General features: G+C 44.5%; 1 protein-coding gene across 1 annotated transcript in view; it reads right to left on the bottom strand.

The window, feature by feature from the left end:
• LOC114765162 (protein O-mannosyl-transferase TMTC2-like) overlaps positions 1-19,683 on the bottom strand; it is a 52,715-nt gene that overhangs the window by 3,104 nt on the left and 29,928 nt on the right. The window contains exons 3-11 of the mRNA XM_028955250.1: positions 15,626-16,469; positions 15,078-15,192; positions 13,885-13,970; positions 13,507-13,691; positions 12,476-12,554; positions 11,599-11,720; positions 7,651-7,732; positions 4,738-4,852; positions 662-725 (exon numbers count right to left, since the gene is read on the bottom strand). Coding sequence (XP_028811083.1) covers positions 662-725; positions 4,738-4,852; positions 7,651-7,732; positions 11,599-11,720; positions 12,476-12,554; positions 13,507-13,691; positions 13,885-13,970; positions 15,078-15,192; positions 15,626-16,469 — 1,692 coding nt within the window. The remainder of the gene's footprint in view (positions 1-661; positions 726-4,737; positions 4,853-7,650; positions 7,733-11,598; positions 11,721-12,475; positions 12,555-13,506; positions 13,692-13,884; positions 13,971-15,077; positions 15,193-15,625; positions 16,470-19,683) is intronic.

The following is a 19,683-nucleotide window of genomic DNA, read 5'->3' on the forward strand; positions in this document are numbered from 1 at the left end:
CCGTTGTTAAATGTCAAGCGGTGGACGTGCCTTCCAGAGGACGAATGGGGTGGGTGTTCAACTGAAATGTTTAAACAGGCCCGTCCACGCATCTCGCTGAATAATTGCGGGGGTTGAGGTGAAAGTGTGGGAGGCTGAGGTGAAAAAGAGTGTTCTTAAAAAAAAAAAAAAAAAAGGATAAAACCAATAGCACAGAATTCTTGAGACTCATGAGTGTTGTTGCATTTGGATTGTAACACTTGGGCAGCTCTCGGCTCCTTTGAGGATCATTTTAATGAGGCTCTGCCATTACGAGACTGAACAGGTTTGTCTCAGTGGCTCAGGGACTAGCGTGGCATTATTCCGCCAGTGAAAGCTATTAACAACAAAGCCACCGAAAGCCGGACTGTTCACCTAAGGGGTAGGCCATTAAGTGACAAATGACCCTGACCTCTGACCCCTTTTTATTACGCAATGGCGTCGCTACTATAACATCTAGAATAACAAGCCACATTCAGGGCTTTGAAGTGTCCGCCTGATGTTGGGCAGAGGGGCTTTTTTTTTTTTTTCAGGGTTTTTAAATGGTTACCTTACAGGCGTGTTCCTTTGTACAATGTCAGCCATTGATGGCGAACGCTGGGGTGATGGGTAATGGGGGTCATTTTTTTAGGCAGGTACTCACATCTGGTCTAAGCGCTGCTGCGTGAAAATAGTACTTCTCAGCCTTCTCGTTCAGACTTGCCTGTCTGTGGAGGAGAACAAAACAGAACAATCAGGGGTGGCCATGCACATGTGGCTATGAGAGAAAAAAAACAAAAAATCACTTTCCAAAAAAATATTATTTCACGCTACCTTCACTATGGAAGCTATTCTGAAGAATGTTAATTCAGGAAACAGTTACGGTACATGAAGTAATAGTTTCCGGAGACCACAAGGAGGCAATATTGAATCTACAGGCTACCAATGTCAACTTTTTTGCGAGTTCAGAATCAGGCAGCTTTACCCAATAAAATGCTTTGAGGGTTTTTCATCTTATTTAACGATCAAAATATTGTAAATTATGCGTATATTTTTACTGCATTCATATCCACCATATTCAAGAGCGGTTTATTGTCAACTAAAATGCTGGTTCACACAGACCCCGCATGGTGTGATTTTAATATATATAAAAGATTACACATAATATGATTTTTAAAAATTGCACTGAAATTAGACTAAACTTAAATACCTTTGGAGACTATAAAAACTACAACTAGATGCTCAAAGTGGCTGTGCATTGTGCAATGAACTGGAGATTGAAAATCTCAAATTAGGCCCGAAATAATAAATAGACACTTGTGGAAATTGTCAGTCAATTGAAAAAAGGGCTAATTGACACTGACCATGATGACACCTCCCACTGTGTCTACGTTTACTCTGTGTTCTTGAGGCCGTTTAACAGTGTTCTTTTATGTGAACTGCTTTTAAATGCTAATGACATTGAATAATATCCGAGCTCTGAGACGACTGCTTCCTATAAATATTCATGAGGTCTTGACTTTGGGAGATAAGTCTCTATTGACTTTGCATCATAATGCACTACGCTATGAGAATCCTAATCCGCCATCACGATTTTCCTATTTCTCCTCTCACTTAGTTTAATGACTAGAAATCTCACCACCCCATATAAGCACTCATGCTCTTTACTGCAGAGCTTTAATGGCCACTGTCATCAGGTCAGCCTCTGACTGTGGGCCACCGCTGACATAGGAGGTATGAAAATATCAGCACCACAAAACAGCTGCGATTCGCCCAGGACAACAGGAAACAGATGAATCAGTCTCTCGTCCAATTGCTAAACAGGAGGAGGATCTATCAGTCAGGCAGGGGGTCTTCTCGCACCCTCAACCTCTGTTCGCCAGCTGGTGGGCTTCCTTGCTGCTGCAGGGAATGGGTGGTCTTCTTGCCTCCACCCCAGGGTGAAGGGTCACTGTCTCCTGTGTCTGGGGTGGATTTATTTTTGGTGCATGAGGGTGGGATCGTATGCTTGTGTCTGTTAAAGTGAAGTGGTTGTCACTTGTGATACACAGCAGCACAGCGCACGGTGCACACGGTGAAATTTGTCCTCTGCATTTAACCCATCACCCTGAGTGAGCAGTGGGCAGCCATGACAGTCGCCCGGGGAGCAGTGTGTGGGGACGGTGCTTTGAACCGGCAACCTTCTGATTACGGGGCCGCTTCTTTAACCGCTAGGCCACCACTGGCCCACACCACTTGTCTGTGACTAGGTGGCAGGTCGGGTCCTGGACTCCACCTCACATATCAGGCCACCCAGGGATGGGAGAGAATTTCCCCGCCTCAACAATCCCTGGCGGTGGATGATGCCCCCGACCACCAATACACTAGTGATTTTTTGGAGTCTGGGGCTAGACTGGCTCACTTCCAGCAGCTACTTGGCAAGTCTTGGCCCTCCTGCTCAGGGATCTTGGCAGGGGGTTCGGGGTGCTTGGGTTGCTGGACCCAGGACCCGGTCTGCCTTGGTGTGTCTGGCTACCGGTGGAGCCTGTTGGCCCACCGCTGCAGCCCCCTGGAGTTTCTGTATAGTGGCTGCCTCGGGGGTCTCATCTGCGGGTGGTAGTAGGGTGGTAGTAGCCTAGTGGGTAACACACTCGCCTATGAACCAGAAGACCCAGGTTCAAATCCCACTTTCTACCATTGTGTCCCTGAGCAAGACACTTAAACTTAACTTGAAGTGATTTTCACATGTGATACAAAGCAGCACAGCACACGGTGCACACAGTGAAGTTTGTCCTCTGCATTTAACCCATCACCCTAAGTGAGCAGTGGGCAGCCATGACAGGCCCCCGGGGAGCAGTGTGTGGGGACGGTGCTTTGCTCAGTGGCACCTCAGTGGCACCTTGGCTTTCGGGATACTGATTACGGGGCCGCTTCCTTAGACGCTAGGCCACCACTGCCCCAAAGAGTAAAGAGTGCTCTGACTGCCTCGGCGTTTAATAAAATATACATAAATTCTAGGGCTGTCAATTAATTTAAATGTTGTAACTAAATAACTGGACGTTTAGCAAATAATCAATCATGTCTAATCAAGACGAATCTTTTCATGGATAGAGCAAGAGCCAATCAATCCATTTCCAAGTTGGCCAATCACTTGTCCCAAGCGAGAAACAACAATTGGATGCAGGTTTTAGGTTTTAACCCTAATTAATATACAGGTCCTTCTAATCCATGAATTAAAGCAAAACAGCATCCAACATTTCTCTCCAGCAGACCTCCTTCCTGTCGCAGATACAGATGAATTAAATCGCTATCATTTTATAGTCACTGCTATAAGCAGCCTCTCCTCCATCTTGGTTTGAGTGTCGCTTTGATGCTTTGTTTCTAATGGTTGCTCATTTATACGTCACAACGCGCCGAGGTCAAAGTTCAATGATTTTCAATGCGGAGTTGCATTGTTCGCCGCTGGCCACTTTTCAGGCACATTCCATAGAAAGCAATGCTGGAGGCGTTCGGTCTGTGGAGGTCTTTATCACCAGGCTAATCATACTCACATTTCTATCTATGCTGCAAGGAATGTAAACTCTACTGCCATCATAACAGTGGCAGTGACCTTTTCACAGAGAACAGAATTTTGTCCTGTCCTATCCTGATGATATCATTGCGAAAGAAACTGTTCGTGATTCGGTTTCAGACTACATTGCGACGCTATGAACATGAGCTGAACTAAAAAAAAGAGTGGCTTTGATAACAGGAGAGAGGGGTTTTTGATTCATGCTGACCAACCAGAACATCAATCTTCACGCTGCCATCGAATGCGGTGGTTGTGGTGCACTGGGGCGGGAGTAGAGAGGGAGAAAATGTCTCCCTCTGCCAGGCCGACTGCCTGATTTCATTCTCTCTCGGCTCTGCCCGCTGCGCTAAGACTTAAGGCCTAGGCATCTCTGCGGCTGTGCTTTTTGGATGAAGTGTGCTCGGCTTAAAGTACTTTTCCAGATACACGTGGCGAAAAAGGCATTAAGAGAGACGTCCCGTTCAATATATCCCCCCTCGCTGCTTTTTTTCTGTTTTCTTTTCTCTTCTCGCTTATGAAAGTGGTGCAGTCCGTTTGTTGAAAGCCTTGTCGAGTCTCCCAGTGCAGAAGTGGGATTTGTACAGCGCAGCCGTCCACAGTACAAACCTCTTCTCAGGAAAATAGTCCCTGGTTCATAACGCATTACGTAAAGTTTAAAAACGCGTCGTTTTCCTTGCAGAGACAATCTTTTTTCTATTTCGCTGCGTGAAAGAATATAAGCCTGTTGTACCATCACAACTGAACTTCACTGATGGAACAGCCGGAAAATTGATCTTAGTAATAACTCCCGAAATAGAACTGACGAATATGCATTCACGTGAATACTAATTTCATGAAGTCATTTTACACATTTCAAGAACTATGCTCATGAGTACATTAACATAGATTAATGTATTTTCTGTGTTCTCTAAGTTTATAAAGTTGTTTAACCTGCAACGTCAGCAGATGCGCAGATCACTCACCATACATATATTTTTATATTCGAATTTTTTTTTTTGTTAAGACGGGGAACCGAGAGGGACCTGCCAGTGAGGAGGAGGAACTGAGATCTTTACATCTGACGCTTCCCCGCTGCTCTGCAGCCCATCCTTCCCACCAGGACCGCTGTCAACTTCCTCCAAGGCAAACAGGAGATCTGCAGCACCCCGGTGACATGAAGCCATGTGACATCCGGGCATCCACACACGTACCTGAGCATGTGTGCAGCGTTGAACACCACGTCAAACTCGCCGCTGTCCAGCTCCGCCGCTCTCTCCGCCATCACCGCCGCCTCCCCCGGGCGCGACTGCTCCAGGAGAAACTGACCTGGGGTCAGGAGGACAGAGGAAGGAAGAAACAAAGAAGAAGAAGGGGGAAAAAAAGTGAAATCCAAACAACAAAGGGGAGAAAAAAAGATGAAAAAGCAGATGTTCTTTCTCAGATTTGGCCACCTGGCTCTCTGCTGGCCTGGAATCAGAAGGCTGAGGACTGCTTTTGTAAGTGTGGCGCGTGTGAACGGCAGCCAGGACCATAACACTTGTGTGTGCGTGGCGCAGCTCTCAGCGTCCTCCCGTTTTCACCGTGGAGGTCACAACGGCTCACGTGCTGCATGACACAAGACACTCCGCCCTCACGGCGACACAATGGCAGGAAGCCGGGCAAGTGTCTCTCACACGCGAAACAACACGACAATAAGATTTCACACGAGCCCTGAAGAAACCAGCCTTCGGATAGCAGCAGTGTGGGTCCTGTGGCCTCCGAAAGCCTGAGACCACGATTGGCCACATCATGGAATAAGATTATGGACTATTTCTGGGACGGCAAATCGCATTTGATCGCTCAGCATTAACATTTCTAACGCCGAACAGCTTTACAGGCGGTGATGCAGTAGATCATCAGGTTTCACAGAAACGTGTGGAATCCACCCATCCAATGCTGATGAAGGATATACAGGGTTTATATGTGCTGTAGTCTAGCGGTTACATTGCTGGTCTTTAGTGTGTGTGGCCTGGGTTCGAGTCTCACTTGCCACACGTTGACCTCATTTTTAGGGGGCAGATGGGGCCTGGCAGGTAAGGAAGCAGACTCGTAACTTGAGGGTTGCGGGTTCAAATCCCAAACCACCAATGTTCCATTGAGAGCTAACCCTCACTTTAACCAAACACAGTCACATCACATTTCTTGTGGCAGATATTTTGTTGTTGTCCTGTGTGTAGTTTTAACGCTCTTGTTATTGTGTTGTTTTATTTAAAAATTTACTTATCCAGAGTGATCAGTAGTTACAAATTCAAATTTTATTTGTCACGTACACAGTCATACACAGTATGATATGCAGTGAAATGCTTTTATAAAATGCTTTTATAATGTTTTTACAAGGACAGTCCCCCTGGAGTCCCTGCTCAGGGACACAATGGTAATAACTGGGGTTTGGACTTGTGAACCTTGTGTTCTCTTCTTGTTCATAGTCAAGTGTGTACATCCATTCTTATCACCAAAACCAACTGCACAATTAATACATATGTCAACTAATAAACCTGATCTTGAGCTCAACAAGCAATCATTAAAACCAGGTTTGTGTATGTAGATAACCCTCTAATTGATATTTATTTATTACCTGACAGCACTATTTTGTTTAGTATGGCTGATATGAATGATATGAACTATGAATGAACATGTGGAGTTATGTACTAAACAAAAAGTGGAGACCTGGCCTCCAGTCACCAGACCTGAACCCAATCGAAATGGTTTGGGGTGAGCTGGACCAACCAGTGCTAAACACCTCTGGGAACTCCTTCAAGACTGTTGGAAAACCATTTCAGGTGACGACCTCTTGAAGCTCAACGAGAGAATGCCAAGAGTGTTCAAAGCAGTAATCAGAGCAAAGGGTGGCGGTTTTGAAGAAACTAGAATATAAAACATGTTTTCAGTTATTTCACCTTTTTTTGTTAAGTACAGAACTCCACATGTGTTCATTCATAGTTTTGAGGCCTTCATTGAGAATCTACCAACGTAAATGGTCATGAAAATAAAGAAAACACATTGAATGAGAAGGTGTGTCCAAACTTCTGGCCTGTACTTTATATTGTTACGTTTAAGTCCCAATAAGTAATTTCCACTCAAATTTGTCATCAAAATTTAATCCTAATAGAACACAAATCTATTCCTCTGGAATACAAATGGAATACAACTGTAAGGCCTTTTGGTGCTCACACACCCTGAACTGTGACCTGGCACCGGCCCAGTCGTTCATGGCTCCGATTCGATAAGGAGGCCGTTCAAAATAAAGAGCTCTTTCTCAAAAAACCAAGAGATAGCAGGGAGAGCCACCGCTCCGAAACGGGAAGCAAAGCCGTCCAAATACAGCAGCCCAGATATCCAGGCCCCAAACACCTACAGCAGAGAAAGTGGCTCCTGATAGGCAGACAGAGGAAAAGAACTGGCTGAAAGAAGCGAAAGAGGGAAAACCGAGGCATTGTCTTCAAGAGTGTCTCAGATCATACTCAATTTCCTCAGAAACCCTTGGAGATAACCACTGTTTAAACAGGACTGTGTTTGCTGCGATAGCGCCCATATCATTGGCCCATTTACAGTAGCAGTGCCTGAACTGTGGGATTTTGGATTCCCTGCGATGAAACCAATCCTGGAAATTGAACACTGTACCTCTAGAACCCCGAATGACGTTCCCATTGTTCTACATGATTTGAACCCTTATATATTCAGAATGTGATCATCTGAAAGTGAAGTGATTGTCATTGTGATACACAGCAGCACAGCACATGGTGCACACAGTGAAAATTGTCCTCTGCATTTAACCCATCACCCTTGGTGAGCAGTGGGCAGCCATGACAGGTGCCCGGGGAGCAGTGTATGGGGACGGTGCTTTGCTCAATGGCACCTCAGTGGCACCTTGGCAGATCGGGATTGGAACCAGCAACCTTCTGATTACGGGACCGCTTCCTTAACCGCTAGGCCACCACTGCCCCCTTCATCTGAAAATTGACCACCACTCAAATCTGCCATTGGATGGATGTTAATCTGATCATGTTCCTGTATTGGGAATATATTGCCAATGATTATGTATTTCTCAACTCGAGGAATAGATTTTTTATTGCACTGTCTCCTACCGTAGTGCATGTAGCAGTTCCCTTTAGTCGGGTCCAGCTGGATGGCCTTGAGGAAGTACTGTTCTGCCTCCGCTGTCTGACCCTGGGAAGGAAAACAGGTAAATAAACAGACACTCTGTTAAAAAAATGTATTATGAATCCATGGCATCATTTCAGGTTTTAATTTCAACATATTTAGACTTGAACATATCCTTGCAAGAAAAGCACACCAAAACCAAACATTCCCATGCGCGCACACACACACACACACACACACACACACACACACAGGAAAGACGTGGGTCTTTTATAATGATCACCATGTCAGATTGGACAAATGTATTATTCAGAAGTCTGGCAACTACAGAGGTTTGATCTTCATCTCTTGTGTCATCTGGGAGGACGGTAAAAAAAAGTCAAGACCAAACCACCCCAAAATTCAAACGCATAGTCATTGTGACGGTGAAGCCTCTTAATTTGGCATTGCCGATAATCAAATTTGGGATAATCAATGGATTTAAACTGTGTCGATACTAAACATAATTTTTTTCAGATATTGATTTCACATCTTGTCTGGCTGAAGTCACTGTAAGATTTTTATAAATTGAACATTTATAATACCTTGACTCGTTTTCAGACATATTATCGGGTTAAATTCTGTTCTTTGAAAGTGGCCGCTAATGTTTTTGCCCAAATTGGATACAGAGTGTGATCAGCCACCCACACACACACACACACACACACACACACCAGGTTTGTAATAAATTGCGAATGGCATTTTATTTTTTCATTTTTTCTCGGTGCACCTGGCATGAGGGAGAATGGCATACGATTGCTCTTTACTCGGCATCTGCATTCGGTTACTTTTATACGCTCCCACGCTTGACTTGACCTGCTTGGTAGCGGGAAGCAGAGCTCATAAAGAAAAGAGAGGTGCGGGGAGTGCACGTGCACCGCTCTGCTAACTGCTAACTGAAAGTGATTTGCCGGGATGAGAATTCCCCTTTATCCCACCTTCACCGCGCGGCACTGATTGCTTCCACGTTGGCAGGACGGCTGCCATTTAGCATGTTATTACCATGCAACTTTTTCGATGGTTCTCGTACTGCCGTAGGTATGAAAAAGCTAAAGAAGCACACAGCCAACAAAATAAACCTTTTTTATTACATACAGTTCTGGAAATATAAATCTTTTTCACGTATTTCTCAACTGATATGTCTGTGTAAAACATAACTAGTACTCATCGCATCTGAGTCAAAATTGTAAAGTATAAGTAAAAATATCAAAAAAAGTTAGATTTATATAACTTATTTATACATTTTAGTTTATTTTAGTCCATATATTTTACCATTCATGTAATTTCAATGAGCATATATACGTTTCTCTGAGGTGAAGCATCAAACCGTGAATGAAGGGAAAATTAAATATTAATCTGTTAGATGTGGAAAATGGCCACGAAGCAGAATTTTTAAAACAGCTCCTGTCTGTGTCTTGGGTCGTGCTGCCTTGGTGGTTTGGGGCCACCAAGCAGCTATATAAAGAACAAATATGTCCATAACTGAAAACTCAAATATGACTAGATGACTAAAGACCACACTGATCAACATAATGTAATGCGAGAACATAATTAATGGCCTTATCAAACAATATGATTTCATTATGTGTAGGTTAGACAGGCCCTACCACAGGCACTAGTGACTGGCTAAAGAACTTCACTCGTGGTCTGAACCGGAGGGCCGCAGCTCATGGGAGAAGGATCCGGTTACGTTAGGCTAAAGTTAGCATCTCCGCAGCCAAAATCCAATCCAGACGCGCAGCTGGGCAGCCGCTCATAAATCAACTCAACGCCGACTGACCACAACACTCCCTCCAGAGCGAGCTGAGGCCTCCGTCGGAATTGTCTATGACAGAGCACTGCTCGGCGGGGTCTTTAGGTAAGCAATCGCATTGTTGCGGCCCTGACTCCGACGACGAGAGAACTGGCACACTGGCCTTGGCTGAGCATTTATAGCGGACTTCTAATAAACTGCGGAGGTTTTGGAGTTCGGTCTCATCCCGATCACTTTCACAAAGGAAACCGAAGGCAGACATCTGAAAGTTTAGCCTTGATTTTACGCCCGATTGTACCAGTCAACGTCTGAGTTTCATAAGCGACTTGAATTTCAACTTGATGAGCTGTGATGTTGGGTGGACTTTTGGTGGAGTCTAGACAGAAGAGACTGAAATGCATTGGATCCAAGCTCCGTTCATTTAATTAAAAACAAGAGAAAATGCAAATAAATATCTATAAAATGGGGACGAAAAGGGGACGATAAACTATCACATAATGAAATCAGGCAGCTGCAGCTCCATCTACTGGTGCTTCCTTATATAACACCGAACAGTACTTTATGCCGCTTTATTTCTGTTCAACGAAAGACTAACACATCTAGGTAATCATTTGGAAAATGTTCTATTAATCAATATATGAATTACGCATCAGGGGTCAGGACTCACAGACTTTGTCACGTGTCCCAAACGTCTGAAAATCAAGGGCCGTGTGCTCGGCCGGCTGAACCCGGCGTGACTCTTCCGATCTTTGTGAATACGGCTCTGTCCGAGGAGTCGGACTGATGAGGTAATGTGTAGATTTGTGATGAAGTAACTCCAGGTTGACCTCTCCCTGGCTGGCGGGCCAAACGCTCACACACATTATACATACACACAGCTGATACTGATACACAGTGTTGATCGCAACATGGTCAAAGCTTCACCGACTCGTGTGATTTAATCAGGAAAGGAATGTAATTGCATTAAGCGTGAGCGCCGAGTCCATTGTTAATAGGAGTTAATATCCTGTTTTGAAGTCGGGAAGTTCATGTGTGATGGGGAATCACAACAGATGTCCAGTTGGTTTGGGTGACCCCCCATGACTGACTGCTGAGGTTGAAGCCAAAATCATATTAAGCTGAGGAAATGAAGAGTTGGGTGAACGGGGGCCTTTTGACCCGAGACCTACGACGTCAAGGTGGGGTAGGGGTGCAGCTGCATCACCCCTCGTATTTCACGATAGAAAGGTCAGCCAGCAGAGGCAAGAATACAGGCATTGTTCTTATCAGGCTTTACCAGGCCTATAAACACATGTGCATACAGTCAGTGTGGTGGCCTTCCAAGATTTTTAGAGGTCGTAGGTCATCCTACAAGTGTGCGTGCATATTTTTGCAAATATTAAGTGTTCTGAAATAACAAAGTTATTACTGTATGTTAACTAATATTACATTACAACACTGTTACAACAATAGTGGTGCATCTTAGAGATCAGCTTCTTGGTTAAGATTATGATCTAAGGTGCTTTTTTATGGTTTGTGCCTTTTGCAAAGTTTCTGATGGCACATTGCTCATTGTCTCATCATGCACCCCTTTGTGTTTTTTTAATTAGGTGTGGTTCAGTCAACACTCCCATGCATGTTCACTTTGTGCACAAGCAGGTCTGCAATCTTCAGATAAAAACCAATCTGTTTTACCAGCTAGACAGCATTATAGATAGCAACATTCCATAGACTTTAGTGAGGACAACTCTTTTTTTTTCTGCATCATAATAACTAAAAGTGGAGTTGGACATCCACAAAATGTTTAATTGCACTTTTTGCTTCATGTTAGATCTCCAAAATAGGACCACAAGCAGTTGGTCTGCTCTCCACACGGGTTCGTTTCAGATCATTCAGCTAATCACCTTATTAATGTCAAAGCTATTTATGGCTGTTTAATTTATGTTAATATCTACCTTGAGGCACCTAAAAGTCTCTCCAATAATTTGCCTGACGCTCCTTCAGAAATAATTGTGTATTCAACAGCCCTCTGGCTCGAGCTGACTGGGGCAGGGGGGCTGGTGACAGCTGTGATTACTCAAGTTAATGTGTCTTTATAGTCACCTGAAGACAGTGAAAATTACGACATCGACCATCATGCAGTGGACTGGACGTAACCTACCAGGATGGACAAGAGCTTTCCGTAGGTCAGGTGGGCAGGGATGTGGTCCGGCTTGGCATTCAGGGATTCCTTGTACCAGTGGCCCGCCTCGTCCAGTCTGTTCAGCCTCATGTAGGCCTCTCCTGTCCAGGCAGATTGATGTAAAAATCCCACTTATCCAACATCCTCTATTCTCTAAACCATCTTATTAAAGTCTTTAAGGCAAAAAGTCCTAGGGTGGAAAAACACACATACCAGGGTCAATTTTGGGAGAAACTCAAAGCACCCATGCAAGTGAGAATGTGTAAACTTTACACAGAGGAACACTGACCTGAGCCCAGGTCCTGCCCAAAAATGAGCTGTGTTAAACCTAAAAAATGTCTTATAAAAATTTGACCTGGTGTGCATTGAAAAGTCAGATCCCAGAACAAAAGGGAAGTGACGTCAATGGAAAAACTTATGAACCTCAGCGATACGGTTACACATGACTCCTCAGACATCATCTTCCCTAAGGCTCTGTAGGTGTTTCTCCATCCACCTGAGCAAACATTGATTTGACTTTTACTCAATAAGCTGTAGCCAGGAAGGGACTGTAGATATATCATTAGTTCAGGAATATTCCAGGGATGTGACGAATTAAGCTTTCGGCCTTCAGGGCTTTGCACCTCTACGTGCTCGACTGAGGCCATCGACTGTCTCATCTGATTTTAATCTTTTCATCTGTACAGTATATGAGGGGGAAACTCTAGACCAGATGCAGGTGTTCACTTAATCTCGCCCACATATGCCGCTATTTGGAATATTGAGGAGCGGGAGCGGCCGGGCATTGTGGAAAAGTTTCATCTCTACATCTTCGAAGAGATTCAATTAGCAAATTTCAGAGGGTAAATGCACTCACCCATCATGTTGAAGAGACTCTGAGGGGCAAACTGCCGAGGCATTTTCTGTACCGCTTCCTTGTACACTACCAAAGCCTCCTGTGAAATTTGCGACACAAAACCCAATTAGTTGATGCAACAGACAAACATGCAGACATGAAATATTTGTAGTGTTGATAAATGTGTGTGTTGTCTTAGATGAAAAACAATGAAAAAAACAAGCATTTGTAAAACAACCATACAGTATAATACAACTATATGTACACATATATACACTACCAGTCAAAAGTTTGGATAATCCAACACTGTGGGGGTTATGGAGCCATTTTAAAGTGAAGTGATTGTCACTTGTGATACACAGCAGCACAGCACACGGTGCACACAGTGAAATTTGTTCTCTGCATTTAACCCATCACCCTGTGTGAGCAGTGGGCAGCCATGACAGGCGCCCAGGGAGCAGTGTGTGGGGACGGTGCTTTGCTCAGTGGCACCTCAGTGGCACCTTGACAGATCAGGATTCGAACCCCCCTCCCACAGAGTCACCTCTTTTTACCTTCATGTTTGTGTTGTTCACTGTTGTCTTCACCAAAACCACTTGATGAGATGCTCATTAACATGATAAGAACCTACTCTGTTGTCCGACTTAAGGTGGTGGAGATAAGCTGCAATCACAGCAAAAGTTCCTGGATTTGGACCCCGTTGGCTATTTTTTGTTGTTTTTTTTACATAACCTCACGTTTATTTCAGTGTCTTCAGTTTTGAAGAAAAAAAAATGCAAGACCCATAACTGAGTAGGTGCGTACAAACTTTTGACTGGTACTACATTGTAAATAGTCACATATAATGGGTGGTAGTAGCCTAGTGGGTAACACACTCGCCTATGAACCAGAAGACCCGGGTTCGAATCCCACTTACTACCATTGTGTCCCTGAGCAAGACACTTAACCCTAAATTGCTCCAGGGAGACTGTCCCTGTAACTACTGATTGTAAGTCGCTCTGGATAAGGGCGTCTGATAAATGCTGTAAATGTAAATATAAACCTCCCCCCACCTCCTGCTGGCCCTGCTCGTGGAGAAGCTTCCCCAAGTTGTAAAGGCAGCTTGTGACGGAGCTCTTGTGGGCGTGAGGATCTTTCAGGTTCTCGTCAGGGATCTGGGAGCAGGTGAGGAACGTGCGTTTGGCTTCCTCCACATCGCCCTGGGACGTGAGGATGATGCCTGTGTTCAAGTATGCAGCTGAGGGACCGAAGACAAGAATGTGGTTTAATAATGAATCCCACCCCACACCTTCAGTTATAGCCAAGCTAAATCCGTATAGCCAAACACTCATCGAAAGTTACAGTAAATTCACAAGTAAATACGTATTTTGAGGAGATTCAAAGCAAGACCAGATGAAGTGAAGGAAAGGTTGAGAAGTAAAGACGCTTACAAGCCAGCGTAGGTCGGCTGGCGATGGCTAGTTTGTAGTAACGCAGAGCCTCTGAGAAGCGGTCATTCTCCTGCAGGAGCAGTCCTCTGCAGCAAAAAGGCGCAATGATGAGAACATCGAAACACTTCAGGTGGAGGTGGAAGCTGCTAGATTAGCCTCATGCTGCACAGCTGGCTATTGCCAGTAGCTGGCAACTGGGATCTGAAGTTACTTACTAAGACTTAAAACATATGCAGTAACGTCTGTATTCATGCCAGGTCTAGTGGGAGTTGTGCTAAAGTAACCCACCACACAATTAAGCCACATCACGGCATGCCTCCGTTAATGCATTAGCATAATTGCCCACTTACACTTCATAACCTGTATAAAAAAAGCCATAACATTTAAACAAACTAAAGCTACTTTGCTGGTATAAATAAGTAATGATGATTTCTGTGCCTTAAGTGCAGTAATGGAGACACACGTTACCCCTTTAGGCGTCAGCTAATGGAAGCAACCGCACGAAGGAGGAGTGCAGTAGAGACTAAATAACAAAAGAGTGTTCTCATAAAATATGATCTAATATATTTATTATGCATATGTAATTTGAGGCACCGATTTGATAAAAAAAAAACATTAACATTAAAACATTTCTTTATTTCTAACCCTAAAAATGTTGGTATGTACAGTTTCAGGAACAATTCAATATTTCCAATTAGCAAAGCACCAAAAAAGTGACTAATAGAAATTGAATTCCGTAAAATGTTATTTTCTAACATGTGTAATTCTATTAGAATTTCAGTAACAGTACAATGTCTTTATGTAACTATGTACAAGATACCTTTGTATTATTATTTATATGTGTGTGTAAAGGTAATTTTCCGGATGCATGGAAGATGTAGACAGACTACAAAACTAAACCTTTGACCATCTTGGGTTAATAAGCATGATATCTACTGTCAGACTCCTTCAACCATCCCTGCGCATCATGATTAATGAATTCACTGGCCAGGGGCAGAAAACACCCCACAAAGGCATTCCCCTGAAATAGAAGATCGATAGCTACTCCAGCTCCTCTAATCACAGCTCTTCTGCTCTCCCCCTCTCCTTCGCTCTCTTTTCTTGCTTCCTTTCTGTCGGCAGTGCCAGGATGAATTGCATTCCTCCCCCTGCAGACAGAGGCTCGAGTCGAGGTCACGTGAGCGACTACTTACAGGTTGTACAGCATGTCGGCCATGTTGCCTCGGAAGTGCAGGGCGTTTCTGTACGCGCCCTCAGCCTCGGCCATCTTCCCCTGGTTCTTCAGAACGTTACCAAGGTTACCCCAGGCTGGGATCGGGGGGGAAACGCAGACGTTTTAATGTTCACTTCATTTCTCTCTAACAGAGAAAGGACTTCTCCTTGTAACAATGTGATGGGAGGAGTAGCAGGTTGTCAGAAAGACTTGCAGAAAGCCAAAGAACCACATGGCAAAGGTGAAGTCAATTAGTAATGTTATTCTAATCAAATTGAATTACATAATTATAATTTAAGAATAAATAAAATCTCTGTCAAATGTAAAAAAAGACATCGTTTGAGGGTTTTTATTAACTTCCTTGAAGTTCTGTTTGAAGATCCATGTGCAATTCTATGCACTTTTTATGATTAAACTGATTATTCATTTTGCTCCTTGTAGTTTTCCCAATTTATCGATATTTGGTGAAAATAAAAGAATTATTGCAACATGATTGAAATATCTAGAGTCACTATTCAGCTGCTGTACCTTTGGCAGGGTTGACTCTAATCCCTGATCTGTAGAGTGTCTCCTCGCTCTGCCAGTCCCTGTTCCTCAGTGCGGTCTTCGCCCCGTAGAGCAACACTAATCCCACGGTGCTGCACAGCAGCAGCGTTCTGTGGCGCCTGGATCGGACCGCCACGTACAGACTCCTCAGGCCCACTGTCACCAGCATGCAGAAGCCCATGCTGGGGATGTACAGAACCCGCTCGGCCACCACGAAGCCCACGTAGAAGAGCAGGTTGGTGGCTGGAAGGAACGGCAGGGTCAGGAGTGCGAGGGAGAACATCAGCAGGTTCCCCGTTGGGGGCAGGGAGTCCCAGGGTGCATTGTGGTGTACTTTGGCTGTTCCGTTTTGAGTGCCATTTTTGGTAGGCCCTGGTTCTCCAGGGCTCCCCAGGTCTGTGTGAAGGTGGTGGCAGTGTCCGTTTGTGAGGGACTTCCCGTTTGTCACATGGGACTTCCCATTGGCTTCTCTTTTCTCCACGATGGGTGAACCCCGCAGGCCGTACCACACCAGAAACAAAAGTCCTGCGTAAAACGCCAACGACTGAAAATTCCTCCAATCGGCAAATGTTCTGAGCAAGGGCAGGGCGTCCATGGACCAATCAAAGCTCAGCCTGTCCGGGCAGAGGAGCAGCCAGAAGTTGGCGGCAGGTAGGTGTAGGAAAGTGAGCGTCCTGGTGAGCAGGTGCGGCGAATCTGCCGCTGGGTTGTCCGAGTTGGAGAAGTTTGGGGGCTTGTTGCCCATCCAGTAGACGCGAGCGGCCAGAAGCCCCACGCCCGAGCCGGCCAGCAAACTCAGGCTGATGAGCAATGGGGCGTTCTTCCTCTGAAAAAAGGGCAAGACACACACACACACACACACACCCACTTCAGTCATATTAAACACACACACACACATCTACACGCCACTGGTCAGCTTGTGGTTTTCACGACCTTTCCCCCCTCCCCAGAGGCATAGTTCTCAAATCTGATTTCGTTTCGCACTAAAAAAACACAAGCTTGTACGCAGAGGCTGGGGACCTTCCTCCATATAACATCTGCACCGGGGAACCAGAGTGCCGGAATGTTCTCGGACGTCGCCTGCAGCTTGCGCCGGCGCGTTCACGCACAATTACTTTAGCCAAGTGCTCGCTGCAGCGCTGGCGGCGGCGGTGGCGGCCTGCGGCGGCCAGCAATAACATGGCCGCGTTTCTAAGCAAACACATAAAGCATATTTTGGAGAAATACGAGGCAAGAGGTAAGTAAAGGAGCGGTTTATGTTCACATGACATTAACAGATAGCTTAAGACCATATACAGCTGTTTTTATCCAATAAGACATCATTACACTCGGGCCGCAGGGACACCTTGAACACCGCCGCCTCGGTTTCTTAGTGACAGCGTGCATATCCATCACAATTTCCTCTCCTCGTAAACGGGTTTTAAAAGTCTTTCGTTCGGTTTGACCTGTCCCAGTGGAAAGACAAATAAACTTTGTCCTAAATATCTGTCGCAGACAGTTACTTCCAGAAACGTATTGACGTTACGGGCCTCTGTTGGGAACGCGAAGCGTCCCCACTGTGACTTTCGTCCTTTCCCTGTGGGCCACTTACAAGCGACTGGGGCTTCAACTGTTTATTTTGGAGAGCCAGGGCTACCCTGTGGGCCATTTTAAAAGTCCTCGGAAGATGAATGACACCTTTACATAGGGTGTTTTCCTTGTTTTTAATATCTGCCTGACCCAGATTAACGCAATATTTAAAACTGTTAATAATTCTTGCACCGCTGTGTGCCCTCAGATCTGAATAAATGGCGAGTGTGTGACTGGTAATCTGATTATGCAGTTTGTGTTGCCGCTGTAATCGTCACCACGTGAAAACCCGAGTTTCTCTGGGCAATCTGCACCGCTACCTCAGCCACAGTTCATTTACTTGTAATGAAAGTAATGCATGTTGTGCAACACTTGAATGTATGTAACGTTTTCTAGTACTTATGTGCCGTACTGTTGTTTTATATAGTTTTACACGCTTTTACACATCACAATCAGCCTCAACCTGCATGGAATTATTTCCACAATACCCATAAAACAATTGTTATTTTTTAAGAGTTGGACAGTGTGATTGAGGCAGACGTAGATGTAAGTCCTGTGTAGACTCTCCAACTAGAAAATGGACAAATTCTGCATTATGCTGAGAAATCCCCAAGGTTTTGAACATGGCACAGCTTCACGTTTGGTGCTATTAAGCTCCAGCGAGGTCTCAGGGTCGCATCCGTCAACGCTGACTCACTCATTAAAGGACAACTGTCCAAACTCTGGGGTCACTTCCCCTCAGACCTGCTGAGATTAAAGTGTGGGATACAGCTGTGAAAGCACTGGTACACACACACGAACACACAATTCATCCATACGCACACACACTTCACAGAGAGCTCAGACATCTGACCTCCTGGACTGCAACAGCAGCAATAAGAACCGAACCTTGTTTGCAATATGATCCTAAAAAGGAGTGTGTGTGTGTGTGTGTGTATGTGTGTGTGTGTGTGTAGTGGAGTATTACATTAAGATCAAAGGAAACATGTAAGAGACTCGGTGGTACAGTAAAGCTCTCCCCAGTTCCTGTACATTTTCTAAACTCATCTCTGGAACCGGATGAAGAAGAGGATGGGTGTATGTTACTTTGCTCACACACGCATGTAAAAGTGCAGGACAATGCAGGACTAACTCATCATATGATGATCATACACTTCCATATGTTTACCACAACCTTATATAATAAAACCAACACAGATACAGTAGTGTGCTACTGAAGGAGCACGAACCACGGTGGTTTGGATAAACTGCCGGAATGTTTTTTTGTGGTTGAAAGTGAGCTCTGCCACACTGACAATGCTCCCAGAAAGCCATTCTGTCCTTTTACCATGTGATATTTTGGCCGCTGGCATGGAAAGAGATACAATTTGGGTCCAAGGCAAAGAAGGGCCAATGGTGTCAGACACAGAAATTAGCACTGCCGTGGTCCGGACAAGCAAAATGGAAATTCCGCAGCTATATTACACAGCCTTAAAGAGCGGCAGAGATTCCCAAGTGGTGCACATGAACGTTAATGAAGCTATAAATTGCAGGAGGAGTCGGAATGTTCACGGTAAATAAAGAGATGGTGCTTATCGGCAACAAGTACATCTCATGTTAAAGAGCGGCCTGACAACTTGATTGATTTTGACAACGGTGTTGTATGGTCAGGCCCCCAGAGTGGTGTGAATTTCCCAACCAAGCTCCCTACAAACTCAATTGTTATCATTTATTTTGGGAACAAGCTAAAAGCTTGCAGTTCAGTTTCATTTTGTGCGCCTGAAAGTATTTACTTTCAAAAACATTTATGTATTTGATCTGGCCAATACTCCTCATTTCATGTATATGTGGTTTATATTATGATGCTTATTATGGTACGTTTTTCTTTTAAAGTAAGTTTTCTTTTTTTGTCAATATTAAGCTTTTGTTTTTATATACTTTTTTATAAATTTGGATCTCTTTTGAATTGAAAACTTATTTATTAAATTGCCTAGTAGCCTAGTGAGTAACACACTCGCCTATGAACCAGAAGACCCGGGTTCGAATCCCACTTACTACCATTGTGGCCCCGAGCAAGACACTTAACCCTGAGTTGCTCCAGGGGGGGACTGTCCCGGTAACTACTGATTATAAGTCGCTCTGGATAAGGCCGTCTGATAAATGCTGTAAATGTAAATGTAAACTGGAGGCCCAACGGGTTTGAATGGTTCAAATCAGGCGAGACATTAATCAGCAGCATAACTTACCACTCAAACGCGCACACAGATAAAACCATATTTTACAGAAGGGTCTGGAACAAGAACCACATCACTGATAATATGTTTAGAAATATAATTGCTGCATTCAGACCACATTGTTAAACATGGATGCCTTCTTCATGTTTGCTCTCTTTATTCTTTTTGTCTGGAGCACGACAGACATAACTGTGGAAACAGACACCATTCTCTCACGAAATGACCCCAGTTCATGACTTCTCTCGCGTCTGGGACACT

This window comes from Denticeps clupeoides, chromosome 15 (genome assembly GCF_900700375.1).
Source record: "Denticeps clupeoides chromosome 15, fDenClu1.1, whole genome shotgun sequence".
NCBI classification, from domain to species: Eukaryota; Metazoa; Chordata; class Actinopteri; order Clupeiformes; family Denticipitidae; genus Denticeps; species Denticeps clupeoides.